This window comes from Protopterus annectens, chromosome 14.part0 (assembly GCF_019279795.1).
Source record: "Protopterus annectens isolate FY-2018-M chromosome 14.part0, PAN1.0, whole genome shotgun sequence".
Classification (NCBI taxonomy): Eukaryota; Metazoa; Chordata; order Ceratodontiformes; family Protopteridae; genus Protopterus; species Protopterus annectens.
In genome coordinates, this window is record NC_056748.1 from 472,988,336 (window position 1) to 473,001,728 (window position 13,393).

Below are 13,393 nucleotides of genomic sequence, written 5' to 3' on the forward strand. Positions count from 1 at the left end.
CCGTAGCCCGGGGTTTGATTCCTGGTCAGGGAATTTCAATGGATTTTTTTTTGAGGGTTGGGAGTTGGTGTAATGGAAAAGGTGTTTACCTTGTATACACAGGGTACAGGGTTTGGTTCTCACTTTTGAGGGAAATTAGCTAGGGTTAAAATGACCCACAAGGGCAGCTAGCCTAGTACTTACCGATGAACCTATTTCCTGTGGTGTACTAGATAAATGCCCTAACAGACAAACTTTTGTTTGGCAAACTCTTATTATATTACCCAGTCTGCATAGTTCAAATAGATCCACCATGCCTTTCAAGACATTTTCTTCTAGTCACTGCAAACTTGAATATATTCTTCAGCGATTCAGTTCCCGTCTCTTTTCCCATCTCTCTTTTTTCCCTACCCCGATGAGTCAATGTCTCCTCAACAGTGACTGTCCCTGTCTCCTCCAACTCAACTTAGAACTGTTTGTCAAAATGGCAATTCTTTTATTTTGTGAAAACTGCTTCACTCACTCAAAATTTAACCACCCATGCCACCAATCCCCAAAACTTTCAAAGTAGCATGAAATGTCCACTATACTCGAACAATCTCCAATTACATGCTTTTATTTCTTCCACATATTGCAATCTACTTTATACAGTCACCTCAAAACAATCATGCTCAGCATGTACAGGTCCATCCAGCCAGTGACATACCTTTACTGGGTTGCCACAGCTGGTATAATATCTGGTCCTTTTCATAACATCTTAAAACTAATAGTACTGGCAAAGTTTCCCTTATTTAAATATGGCCTTGGTTATTTCAAATGCTTCACCTCAGTCCATTTTGCCACCTTGGTTTTTACATAACCTTTCAAATCTGTACCTTCACCACATTCCAAACTTCCAGCAATCACATATTTTTGTTTCTTGCCTAATCTTCCATTCCAATCAACTGGGGCTCACCCCTTATTATTATTATTTTTTTGTCATCTCAATTGTCTTGTTCTGAATCTCAAATGTCTGACATTCAACGGGCGCCAGAGCTACTTGCTAGTCATACATAAATTCTACACCCTTCTCTACAATTACTTCCAAATGTTTCATATATGCCATAAGCAATCCAGTCAAATCCCACAATTCAGTCTCAAAATATTTGCCATCTCTGTAACTTTCAGTACTTGAACCACAACTGGTAAAGCAATGCCTGTTTTTGGAATACAGTTTTTTTTTGCCAGTGCCATCTCTTGAAATTTCAATTTACCTTCAAATCTCTTAAAACAAACTTTGAAGACTCATACTTTTGCAAGTCTCAACATCACAGGTTCATCTTTTTAATTCTGACTTTATTTCCATTAATAAATGACCCAAGCAACAGTTCTGTCAATATTCAAAGCTTTTGTACCATAACTTTGGCCCTCCATGTGCCTGCAAAATTGTACTCCTTATTTTTGCTGACTTGCAAATCACATTAGTTTGGTGATCAATTTTCAAGTAAGACCAGAGGCAGTACTTACCACAAACAGTTTAGCAGCAATACCATCTCAGATTTCAAAATAATGAATTTAAGTTAATCTTTAGATGGAATACCCTTCCTTCCTGGACCAACTTTCGGGAACCCATTTTGTTTAAACCTAACAAACATCATTGATCTTATTTCTTTCCAAATGCAGTTTGGCTGCTTGCAATAAAAGAGGAATGGGTGCAACTATTATCCATGGTTTTAATATTTATGTTATGGCAATAAATTCAGTTTTATTTATTTTAAGGGTATTGAGATAAAATAGCTTACTACTGTTTTGTCACCTGTTAAAGCTTACTACACTCATTTACTACATTACTTCTACAGTTGTTCTTCTACGTATCCATAATTTAGTATTCTGTTGCTGCTTAAATGTTTTTCAAACTTGTTTTTAATGCATGTTAACTTTAAATCTTATTTTATTCCATTACCTTTGCGTGTCACTGGAGTCATTACTGAGAAGAGTCCAATGGACCAGTTCACTAGTGAACGAATGAATGAACAAGAACATTTTTTTAACCTTTCTCTGCAAAGTTTGCATAAAAAAAAAAAAAAAACATTACTTACACGCCCTCCAGGAGTCTGGGTGTTTTAGAGGAAATGCCAGTCCATTATCAATTGCAGCGATTTTAATGATAGGTTCCCTCACCATTACCCAATCCATATCCTGAAAAAAAAAAAAAAAAAAGAAAAAAGAAAACATAAGTAGGGCAGAAAAAAAGGCTGATGACAAGAGGAATGCTAAATTTCTAAAATGCAAGCAGGGATGGCAGTAAGGTTGGCAAAGTTCCAAAAAAAGAAAGCATTAACATGAACAAATAGTAAGGAACGGAGACAAGACTGAAAAGAAAAGTAATCCAACAACATACTAATAAAAAGAAATGCTCAGAGGCATAAGAAAGGTGAATAAGAAAGACAACCCATCAAAAACAGATTCTTCTGTTTAGTATTTAGCTTAGTGGAGTCTATAACTGCACCACAGACACAGAGAGGAAGAGGTAAGTATAAAACTCTTCATAAAACAAAGGACCCTCCAGGCATTAACTCGGCTTATCGTGAGCAAAGTAATGGGATAAAAGCTAGCACACATACCAAGGAACCAAGACAGAACACACTAGATCAAATAGTAAAAGTGGTGTCCCAAGCTTGCAGTACAAGACAGTTCCCAGAATACCATAGAAGAACTTCTGAAAGTACACCATCATGCACTTCAATAACAGTATCAACATGTAGCAGCATGTTCCCATATTGTACAATAATGGCATCAAGAAGAACTTGTAGGGAGCCAAAATTAATCAATCTTAAGTAAACAGCAGACATGACTACAAGCATACTACAATGTAAAGAACATTACAACATCTGCAGTCCACACAGCAGACCAAAACCTATATACCTGTATGACTCAGAGCTGCATGGCCCTGCAGAAACATGGCTTAACAGCAGTAGGTCCTATAAAAGTAATCTCACAAGACTTGTTATAGTCAATACATGAAAAAGAGACCCAAGGCAAAAAGTACAGTTGTGCAAACATACTTAACTAATAACAGACGTTAAAAATACAAAAGTGACAATTATAATATTACTCATAAATCATGTTAATAGTTGGTAACCATGTTTTCATCTAGCCTGACTTCCAGAGCACTGGATGTCCTTACTATGGAGATGGTCTCTTCTACATGCCAAGAACACCTGTAGGATAGAGGTACAAAAAGGAAGATCAACCCATGCTTTTTGTTGTGAAGAGGTATGTAAGCAACAGTTAACAATTTAACCTGACAAGGACCTCTTGACCTGCTCAGATTAATGCACCAAAGACTTTCCCAGAGAGGCAAGACCATAGGATGAAGTTAAGACGGAGCTCCTACTGCTAAATCTGTTTTTAGATCTGCAGGTAAGCAGGACAGGAGAAATCCTAGAGAGCTAGTGGAAAAGAAAATACAAATTAAGTTTTATTCGAAGGTAGCTAAAAAGCTACCTATCATACAAAGTCACAGACCGGTTTCGGCTAGTAAAGCCTTTCTCAATGTGATATTTTCCTTGAACCAAAAAGTTAATTTACAAAACACCTTCACATCCTGGTACTCTTAATATACCCTTGATTTAAAGTGGTATACTCCTAACTGAAATCACTTGGTGGATTAGAGTGCAGTCAAAGTTTAGAACATGTAAAAGATAAATATAGTGATTTGATAAGACATACAGATCTGAGAACCTGACAGTTTAATCTTTGATTATATAATTGCAAATAATTTGTATTATAAACAGCCATAATTTAGCTTGCATTATTCACAGGACCCAGATGAAAGTCTGAATGTTTAAAATATAGTGTATAATGTGGATCCATAATACAGTTTGAGCCCAGTTACCTGATCACATTTAAACAAAATTCTATTCTCAATCTCTCGGTGGTACACATTACTAAAGCTAACACTAAGTATTAATATTGTTATCTAGAAGTACCATCACGTACTTCATATTCATTCAATCCTGGTTTGAAAAAAGCCCCAAGATTGGTAATCCACTTGCTTTCCATATTGTTATGTTTAGTATGCCAACCCGTCTTAAAGTTCCTATGAAGTTGAATTTTGTCTATAATGACAAATCTGAACGAGGCCCCTGTGTGATGTTTGCTGTGTTTGTATAAAGCATTTGTGATTCGTCTGTTTCTTATGGAACTTAAATGCTCACTAATTCTTATTCTAATGGGTCTAGAGGTCTGACCAACATAAAAAGCAGAACAGGTGCATTGGGCCAAATAACCCAATCAGAGCTGCAATTTGCAAAAATGTTAATATTGTAGACCTTAGAAGTGTTTTTACTGGTGAATTCTTTAGTTTTGCAAATATACTGACATGCGCTGCAATGTCCACATGGATAGCAGCCCACTAAAGCGCCCCCAGAAAGTGTTGTTTGTATTGAGGAAACCGGTGTGAACCTTTTGTAATGTGTTAAATGGGAATGAATGGTGCGTCCCCGTCGGTAAGAAAAAGCACATGTATCCGGGAGAATATCATTGAGAAATGGGTTTGATTTTAGTATATCCCAATGTTTACTGACAATTTGTCTGAACCTGGATGTGTTGTTTCCATAAGTGGTGACTAATCTAATAGGTTGTCTACCTCGAGTAACTTCATCCTCTGGTCTATTGTATTTCAATAGATCTGATCTTCTACTGGTTTGAATTTGACTGATCGTATTGGTTAGATGTTCAGGATTATATCCTCTGTCCACAAATCTTGCTGTTAGTTCCTGTGTTTGTGCAGAATATTCTACATTTGTGGAGCATATTCTTTTTAATCGCAAAAATTGGGACTTTGGGATGTTGCTGATGATGTGGCGGGGGTGAGAACTAGTAGCATGAAGTAAAGTGTTATATGGTGGGAATTTTCTGTGTATCGATGTTGCTAAAGTGTGGTCAGGTAATCTTTTAATGACCACATCCAGAAAAACTATTTCATGATACCCAGTATTGGCTGTAAAATGTATATCAAATGGATTATTATTTAGGTATGCAATAAATTTGGATAATTCATCCATACCTGCCCGCCACACCAACCAGCAATCATCCAGGTATCTCAGCCAGATGTCCATATTGTCCATGTGAATATTCTGCTGGGCATCATATATGAAGGCCTGTTCAAAATATCCCATAAACAGATCCGCGTAAATCGGGGCAAAGGATGCCCCCCCATTGCTGTCCCTTTGATTTGCCAATATGGGTTGCCTTCAAAGTAAAAGATGTTTTTTTGTAGTACATATTCTGTAAGCTTGATCAAGAAATTGTTAAATCCAGTAGAATATAACTTAGATTGATTTAACCAATAAGTCACCGCCATGATGCCAGCCTTATGGGGAATGCTCGTATATAATGATGAGACGTCTAATGTACATAACAGCCAATCATCTTCCAGCTGAGAGTCTTCAATAATATTCAAAAACTGTGTGGTATCTTGAATACGTGATCTGACCATGGTCAGTAGTGGTTTCAGATGTTCAGTCAGAAAGGCAGACAGGGGTTCCGTGAGTGATCCTCGACCTGATACTATAGGTCTACCTGGTGGATTAAGTAGATCTTTGTGTATTTTCGGTATTAAATATAGGTATTGTGGCATTGGTTCAGTCACCTTAAGTTGCCTAGCAACTTGTGGAGTAATAATACCCTCCTCCGCTGCCAAATCTATAAATGAGTCAATCTCAGATTTGAAGTTAGAGGTGGGATCCACTACCATCTGTATGTAAAACTGTGATTGAGATAACTGTTTAAGTGCCTCTGCCTTGTATTTCGAATGATCCATTACAACAATACCCCCACCTTTATCCGCTGGAGTGATAACTATGTTTTTATTGTGTTGTAATTGTGAAAGTGCTTCTCTTTCAGACTGATTGAGATTGCTGCGATTACATATAAAGTTATCAGAAAAGTGTAAATCCCTCATAACACAATCTTTGAATTTTGAGACATGCTTGTCCATCAGTGGTACAAATTTTGATTTGCAAAACCGGAAACCAGTAGACCTTTGAGAGTTAGACTCATCTGAAAAGAATAACTTAAGGTTAAGTGTTCTACAAAAATTATTAATGTCTTCCACTAAAAAATGTTCAGGCACAGGTGATGTGGGTACAAAATTTAAGCCTTTATTTAGTACCTTATATTGTACATCCGTGAGTGCAAAAGAAGAAATATTAAGTACATTATTCACTGTGTTGTTATTTGTTTCAGTAATGTTTGAAGATTGGTTGTACCCATATTTTCTCCTATGTTTCCTCCCCTGCCCTACGTTTGTTTGTCCTAAAGGGATGAATTGCTTCCTTTTTGCCACTGGGGATGCCTGGTTGGAGGAAACCTCGCCATCTGTGGTTGATGAATAATCATCATCAGATGTAACAGTATGTGTTGTATCATTCTTTTTAAGGATAGGTCTGGGTCTTTTCTTTCCCCTTTGTGGTTTATATGCCCCCTCACTAAACTTGACACTTTTTTGTGTTACGAACGGTTTACCTTTTTCGTAATCACCTAGGTCTCTGTTAAACTTGTGTATTTTCTTTTTCTTGAGTTGTTCCTCTATGTTGGTCAATTCTTTGGCTAATTCCGATAAATAACCTTGATAATAATCTGTGGTAGAAAAGGCTTCAGCTTCTAGGCAAGTAGTTTGTAAGTCTGTGATCAGTGTTTCTATGGTTCTTTCATAGTATTTGGAAAGGCTATCAACAAAAAGCATAGATGCCTGATGTTGGGCTGTAGCCCAGTCTTGTGTTAATTGGTTATCAATATTAGCCACTAATGGTTGCAACTTAATACGAAGCCCTCTAGGTGTAATATCTTTTATTTTGTACGCTTTGAAAAGCTTCAAGTGCCATATGTTGGTTCTGAGTTTTCATTTGTCTACTAAGTTTGGAGAAAACAGAGCCACATTTATCTCTGGTGTCGGTTATGACATTATCTGCCATAGGGGATTGACCTGTATTAAGTCCAAATGCATCTAGATTATCCTTATCTGCTGAAAGACCCCTAAGGATGTCATTCAGATCCATGATTAGGACCAATGGTTAAATTTTAAGCCTGTAGTATTATGTCTGTTACTGATAACTTATTTGCCAAAAAAAGGACTTACTTAGGGGGTAATGTTGGGCTGACAAAAAATAGAGTAGTTAGTCTTACTCAAAAAAATATACCAATATTCAATATTGCATGGTCAACATAACCCTATATGCCTGAATATCCAAAATCCATGATTAGGACCAATGGTTAAATTTTAAGCCTGTTACGGATAACTTATTGGCCAAAAAAAGGACTTACTTAGGGGGTAATGTTGGGCTGACAAAAATAGAGTAGTTAGTCTTACTCAAAAAAATATACCAATATTCAATATTGCATGGTCAACATAACCATATATGCCTGAATAGTACAAATCGGTCACAAGAATACAGAATGAATATGTTGTTATATTTTCATACCCTTACAATAAGTGGTATTATTACAAAGAACGTTCCTAAATAGTATATTAATTATTGGCCACCGTAAGGGTATATAATCCTCCTTAATAATTATATAACTGGTGTTTATTCGAAAATTATCTTATTGCTCTGGTATATCCAGTCACTTCATGCTTAACATATTCACTGTATTCAATAGTGAATCCGACAGTCACTAAAAAGGCACCATTAGACCAATCCCAATTATGTCAAGAAAAAATATATTAACAAATCCACTAAGTATTAAATCAGTACTACCACTAATCTGACAGCCCAACAATGTCCCTTAATATTCCTATGTGGTTTAATAAAAATATAGATTATTGTAATTTTCAAAACTTAGCTGTGAATAACCTATAATATATTGACCAACATCAGACAACTATCAAACTTATCTGAAATATTGATGTCTGTAAAAAAATATATAATAAGAGTTTGCTAGAATTTCAACCTCTGGCAAGGGTACAAATGGGGAGAAATGTACCAAAAACCTATCCTTAATCAAGTCATATTGATCCATCCATAGATCTGTAGAAACCACAATCATAAGCTATTCAATACCACACTTGAATAGTAAAATAGTATGGTAAATAGAAAAATATTATTTAAATAATAATTGTGGTTTAAATTGTAACACCAATATCCTGTGTCATCTTAAACATGAATCCTTATAGTTGTAACACAGATATGCTAATTCGCATAAATATTAGCTGAAAATGAAAGAATGAAACACCTTGATGTGCCTATACCAAGCAATTACAGTCACAAAACAAGAAAACAAGATAATTCAACTTCCTGGTATGTAATCTGTAAAACGACAGCGTGATAAATGGTATAATGTTAACAGGCCCATATGCGTGGTTTAAACCATTAGAGCCCTTCCTTGTGTCATACGAACAAGTAAATTCTGCCAATTCTTGTTGAAAAATTATTAATTACTAAATTGTGACCACAGAAAGAAAATTATTACTTTTTGGGGACGCTTTAGTGGGCTGCTATCCATGTGGACATTGCAGCGCATGTCAGTATATTTGCAAAAAGTACAGTTTTGTACCTACCATAAATGTAGATGTTCGAAGATCCACATTGCTGCAGTCCTTACACTTGGGTAGTCCACTGTCCTCGGTCGGCCCGAATATCAAAGTATAAGGCTGACGCCGGTCAAGGCGCATTTGACTGACATCAGGACGTCAGGGTACAAATGCGCATGACCGACGTCATATCCTCAGTCTTTTCTTGCCCCAGATGTCAGAAGACCCTAAAAATAAAGGTCAAAACCAAAAGACAGCAAACAAACAACCAACCACCCTTGCACTAATTATATGTACAATATATACAATATACACAATATTTACAACCCAACCCACACAACCACCTCTAACTACAGAGGGAAGGAGGGAGGGTAAATTGGACTGCAGCAATGTGGATCTTCGAACATCTACATTTATGGTAGGTACAAAACTGTACTATGTTCTTCATCTCACATTGCTGCAGTCCTTACACTTGGGTAGAATCCCAAAGCAGAGGTAAGGGAGGATGGCCAAACTACAAGGAAGCAGGAGCTGCCAAAATGCCCTGCAAAACAGCAGTGGCAAAAGCAGCCCTGGATTTAGAGTAAAGTGGCAGGTGATAATGCCTAGAGAAAGTATGCACTGAACTCCAAGTAGCTGCCTCCAAAATATCCTTGGTTGCCACTCCCTCAAAAAGGCTGTCAAGTGGCAGTAGCCCTAGTGGAATGAGGCCTAATCCCAGCTGGAATCTCCTTGCCATGATGGGAATAACAGAAAGCAATGCAAAACCCAATCCACTTAGAAATAGTTTGTTTTGACACAGGCTTGCCCTGAGAACTCAAAGCAAAAGAAACAAACAACTGCTGAGACTGCCTGAACCCTTTAGTTCTGTCCAAATAATATCGCAACTGCCTGTGTACATCTAAAGTGTGCAAAATCTTTTCCCCTTTATTTTGGGGATTTGCATAAAAAGTAGGCAAATGAATAGTTTGGTTTAAAGCCACACTAGAAACCACCTTAGGCATAAAGGAAGGATTAGTACAAAGATACCCTATCCTTATGGAAAATCAAGAAAGGCTCAACCGCCATAAGGGCCTGTAATTCAGAAACCCTTCTTGCAGAGGTAATGGCCAACAAAAAGGCAGTCTTCCATGATAAATATTTCAACTCAGAAGTAGCTGCAGGCTCAAAAGGTTGTAGAGTGAGTTTCTCCAACACAAAATTGAGATCCCAAGCAGGAGTAGGAGCTCTACGTGGGGTCTTATATTCTTTGCCCTCTAAGAAATTGCTTGAACAAAGGATGAGAAAACAATGGAGGGTCACATTCATAGTGAGCTGAAATTGCTGCAGCATGAACCTTAATAGAAGAGAAGGACAAACCTTTGTCCAGTAACTCAGTAAGATATTGAAGAGCCACACTTAAATTAGGCTCAGAAACATCAAAATCCTTTGCTGAACTCCAAAATAAAAATCTCTTCCATTTATCTGCGTACACTTTCCTTGTACTAGGCCTTCTAGCTTCCAAAATCACATTCAAAACTTGTTGTGGAAGTTGAGACCCTCTATGGTTCAAAACAGAATATGCCAGGCTGTTAGGTGAAGAGAGTGAAGTTTGACATTGAGCAAATGGCTGTCCTCCTGTGACAACAGGTGTGGAATCAAGGCAAAGGCCATGGAGGCTTCCGTGCCAGACTTCTCAGTAATGGGTACCAGTGCTGTCGAGGCCAATCTGGAGCTATTAAAATCATCCTTGGCTTGTCCTGTCTGACCTTTAGAAGTACCTTTGGGTGGAGAGGCAGAGGTGGAAAGGCATACACATGAAGACTGCTCCAATTGAAAGAAAGAGCATCCACTTTCCAAGCTGTGGGATGAAACCTTTTTGTGCAAAACTTTGGCAGCTGATGGTTTAGTGGAGAAGCGAACAGATCTATGTCTGGAGTTCCCCATGACACTGTCAATTTCTGAAATACAAGAGGATCCAATTTCCACTCGTGGGGATCCATAATTGCCTGCTCAACACATCTGCTAAGGAGTTCTGTGCTCCTGGCAGAAACCTTGCCTGAAGATTGAGCTGTAAACTGAGAGCAGTCTCCCACAAAATCATTGCTTGCCTGCATAGAGGATAAGAATCGTTCCCCTTGCCTGTTGATGTACCACATGACAGTTGTGTTGTCTGTTAGAATCAACACCTGCCCTGGAAGAAGTAAATCCTTGAAAGCTATTAATGCAAACTGGACTGCTAACATCTCCTTCAGGTTGATATGTAGATGTTGTAGTCTGGCAGGCCACTTGTCTTGTATCCACTTTCCATTTAGATGAGCTCCCCAAGTTTTGTCTGAGGCATCTGTCGTTAGAATCTGACTCGCCTCTGGCCGGGTCACAGAGAGTCCCTTGTTTAGGTGACATTCCTGAGCCCACCACAAAAATTCCTTTTGAATGCAAGGTATTATTTGAATGACAGTGTCCAGATCCTGGCAGTGCTGTGTCCATACATTTTTGAGATACCATTGCAGCTTCCTCATATGCAGTTTGGCATTGGGAAGCACCAGAATACAAGATGCCATGAACCCTAAGGCTTGAAGGACTGTCCTTGCAGTCAGCCCAGACTGATGAGATAGTTGATGGAAGTAAAGGGAAAGACTCTTTTGTTTGTCCGGGGTTAAAAGGCCATCTGGGATGCTGTATTCAGTCTTACACCCAGAAAGCACATGTCCTGAGAGGGTACTAGACTGGACTTTATTTCGCTCACAGAATACCCCAGGCATCTTAGCACTGCTATCACATATTCCAAATGATGAAGAAGCTCTTCCTTCCTTGAGCCAGAATCAGGCAGTCGTCCAAATAAGGATAGATCTGTATTCCTTTTAGCCTGAAGAAAGCTATCACTGGAGCCAGAACTTTCGTGAATACTCTGGGCAGTAGATAAGCCAAAGGGCAATGCAGAGAACTGATAGTGAGAAGTCCCAGCTCGAAAACGCAGATACTTCCTGCAACTTAGTCTGATAGGAACATGAAGGTAAGCCTCCTTGAGATCCAAAGTTACCATCCAATGATCTTTGCCCAGCAGAGGTAAAAGCTGTTGTAACGTCAACATTTTGAACTTGGGAATGTCCAGATAAGTGTTGAGGATAGATAAATCCAAAATTGGTCTCCACGTGTTCCCCTTCTTTGGTACTAGGAACAGGCGAGAATAAAATCCTAGGCCCACTTCTGGCATAGGGACCGGCTGTATGGCCCCTAGTTGAAGTAACAGAGAAATTTGCTTGTGAGCCTCTATTCTTTGTTGAGGAGGAACGTCTGGCATGCCTCTGAAAGGAGGCAAGGTATGGAAATAAAACCTGTAACCTTGGTGTATGATATCCAATACCCATCTGTCTTGGGTAATTAAACTCCAATTTTCTTTGAAAAGTGCCAACCTTCCTCCCAAAGGTGCTGCCAGACGAGAAGGCTCTGGCAGCCGAAAAGGTAGGTCATTGGGTCTGTTTTCGAAAGGACTGACCCCTGCCCTCACCTGAAGACTGTGCTGGAGAACTCCCTGTTCTAGGCCCGAAAGAGCCCTGAGCTCTGCCCCTACCACGTCTAGATCTACCCCTAGACTGGGAATCATAAGAAGGATACGTCCACCCTTTAGCAGGCCAATTTCTACTAAACTTTGGAGGCTGAACCTGCAAAAAATCTTTAACAGTCTGCATAGACTTAGCCTTGTCTTCCATTTTCTTTAAAACTGTCTCAACAGGAGAACCAAACAACACATCAGATTGCAAAGGAGCATCTAAAATCCTAGTTTTAACATGGTCAGATAAATTTTGATCCCTCAACCAGGCGTGCCTGCGAAGAACTGACCCAGTGGCAGCCACCCTAGACGAGGCCTGTACAGCATCAAAACCACATTGCAAAGAATGCTTACCCACCTGTTCAGAAACATGTACTAAATCTTGTAACTCTTTACAATCAATACCTTCCGCCAGAGCATCAACCTTAGACTTCAACTGTGAAAGGAGATAGTTTTGGTATTTTAACATGTGAAACTGGCAATTCAAAGCCCTCATAGCTAGAGTGGAAGAAGTATAAACTTTCTTTCCCCATCTATCCAAGGCCCTGGCTTCTTTATCTGTAGGAACCGGACTTTTGACAACAGAAGCCTTAACACCTTTAGGCCCCTGGCTAACAGTTTCTGGGTCTGCCCTAGGACTCTTAAAAAGATACTTATGAGCTTCAGGCACCCTGTAATACCTATCCGGTTTAACAGGAGCAGGAGGCATAGAATCAGGATTAAGAGAAGCCTCTGTAAAAACATCTTCCACTACATCCAAAACAGGAGGTATAGCCAAAGGCCTATGCTGGGGTAAAAACAAAAATTCCCTAAGCCTTTTCCTGGAATCAGAGAAGTCCTGACCTTCCCACTTAAAATGTTCCCTCATGGAATGAAGAGTTTCTGAAAAAGAAAAATCCTCCTCAGGAGGAGAAGCAGAAGAAGTAGAATCATCCACATCAGAATCAGAATAAGGAGAGTACTCCTGCAAGTCTTCAGCCGAAGACTCTGAAACATCCGAAGCCTGCTCAAAACTCCCTAGCTCAGGCTCCACCCTAGGTCTCTTATCAGGAGGGGGCAAAGAACCCCTAATCAGAGTAATCAAATCTTCTGCCATTTTAAGGATATGCTTCTTGGGCACAGTTCCAGAAGAACTAGGGGTGACACCAACTGAAGCTAAACCTGGCCTGCCTCTAGGAGAAGCCTTGGAAACAGAAGGAGAGGGCCTAACCACCCTAGGCAGGGAGGGGAGTATAGTAACCTGAGAAGCCCCATCACCCTGGCCTGCCTCCTGAGAGGCCACATCCTGCAATAACAAGGTCTCTCCCTGGGATCCCAAAGAAACCTCCGGTGGAACCACCGGCTCCACCGACACCTCTAAAGAACCG

The 13,393-nt window shown here is 39.3% G+C and overlaps 1 protein-coding gene across 1 annotated transcript in view; it reads right to left on the bottom strand.

Moving 5' to 3' along the window:
• PI4K2A (phosphatidylinositol 4-kinase type 2 alpha) overlaps nucleotides 1–13,393 on the bottom strand; it is a 1,139,234-nt gene that overhangs the window by 567,775 nt on the left and 558,066 nt on the right. The window contains exon 6 of the mRNA XM_044056228.1: nucleotides 2,058–2,157. Within this exon, the coding sequence (XP_043912163.1) occupies nucleotides 2,058–2,157 (100 nt within the window). The remainder of the gene's footprint in view (nucleotides 1–2,057; nucleotides 2,158–13,393) is intronic.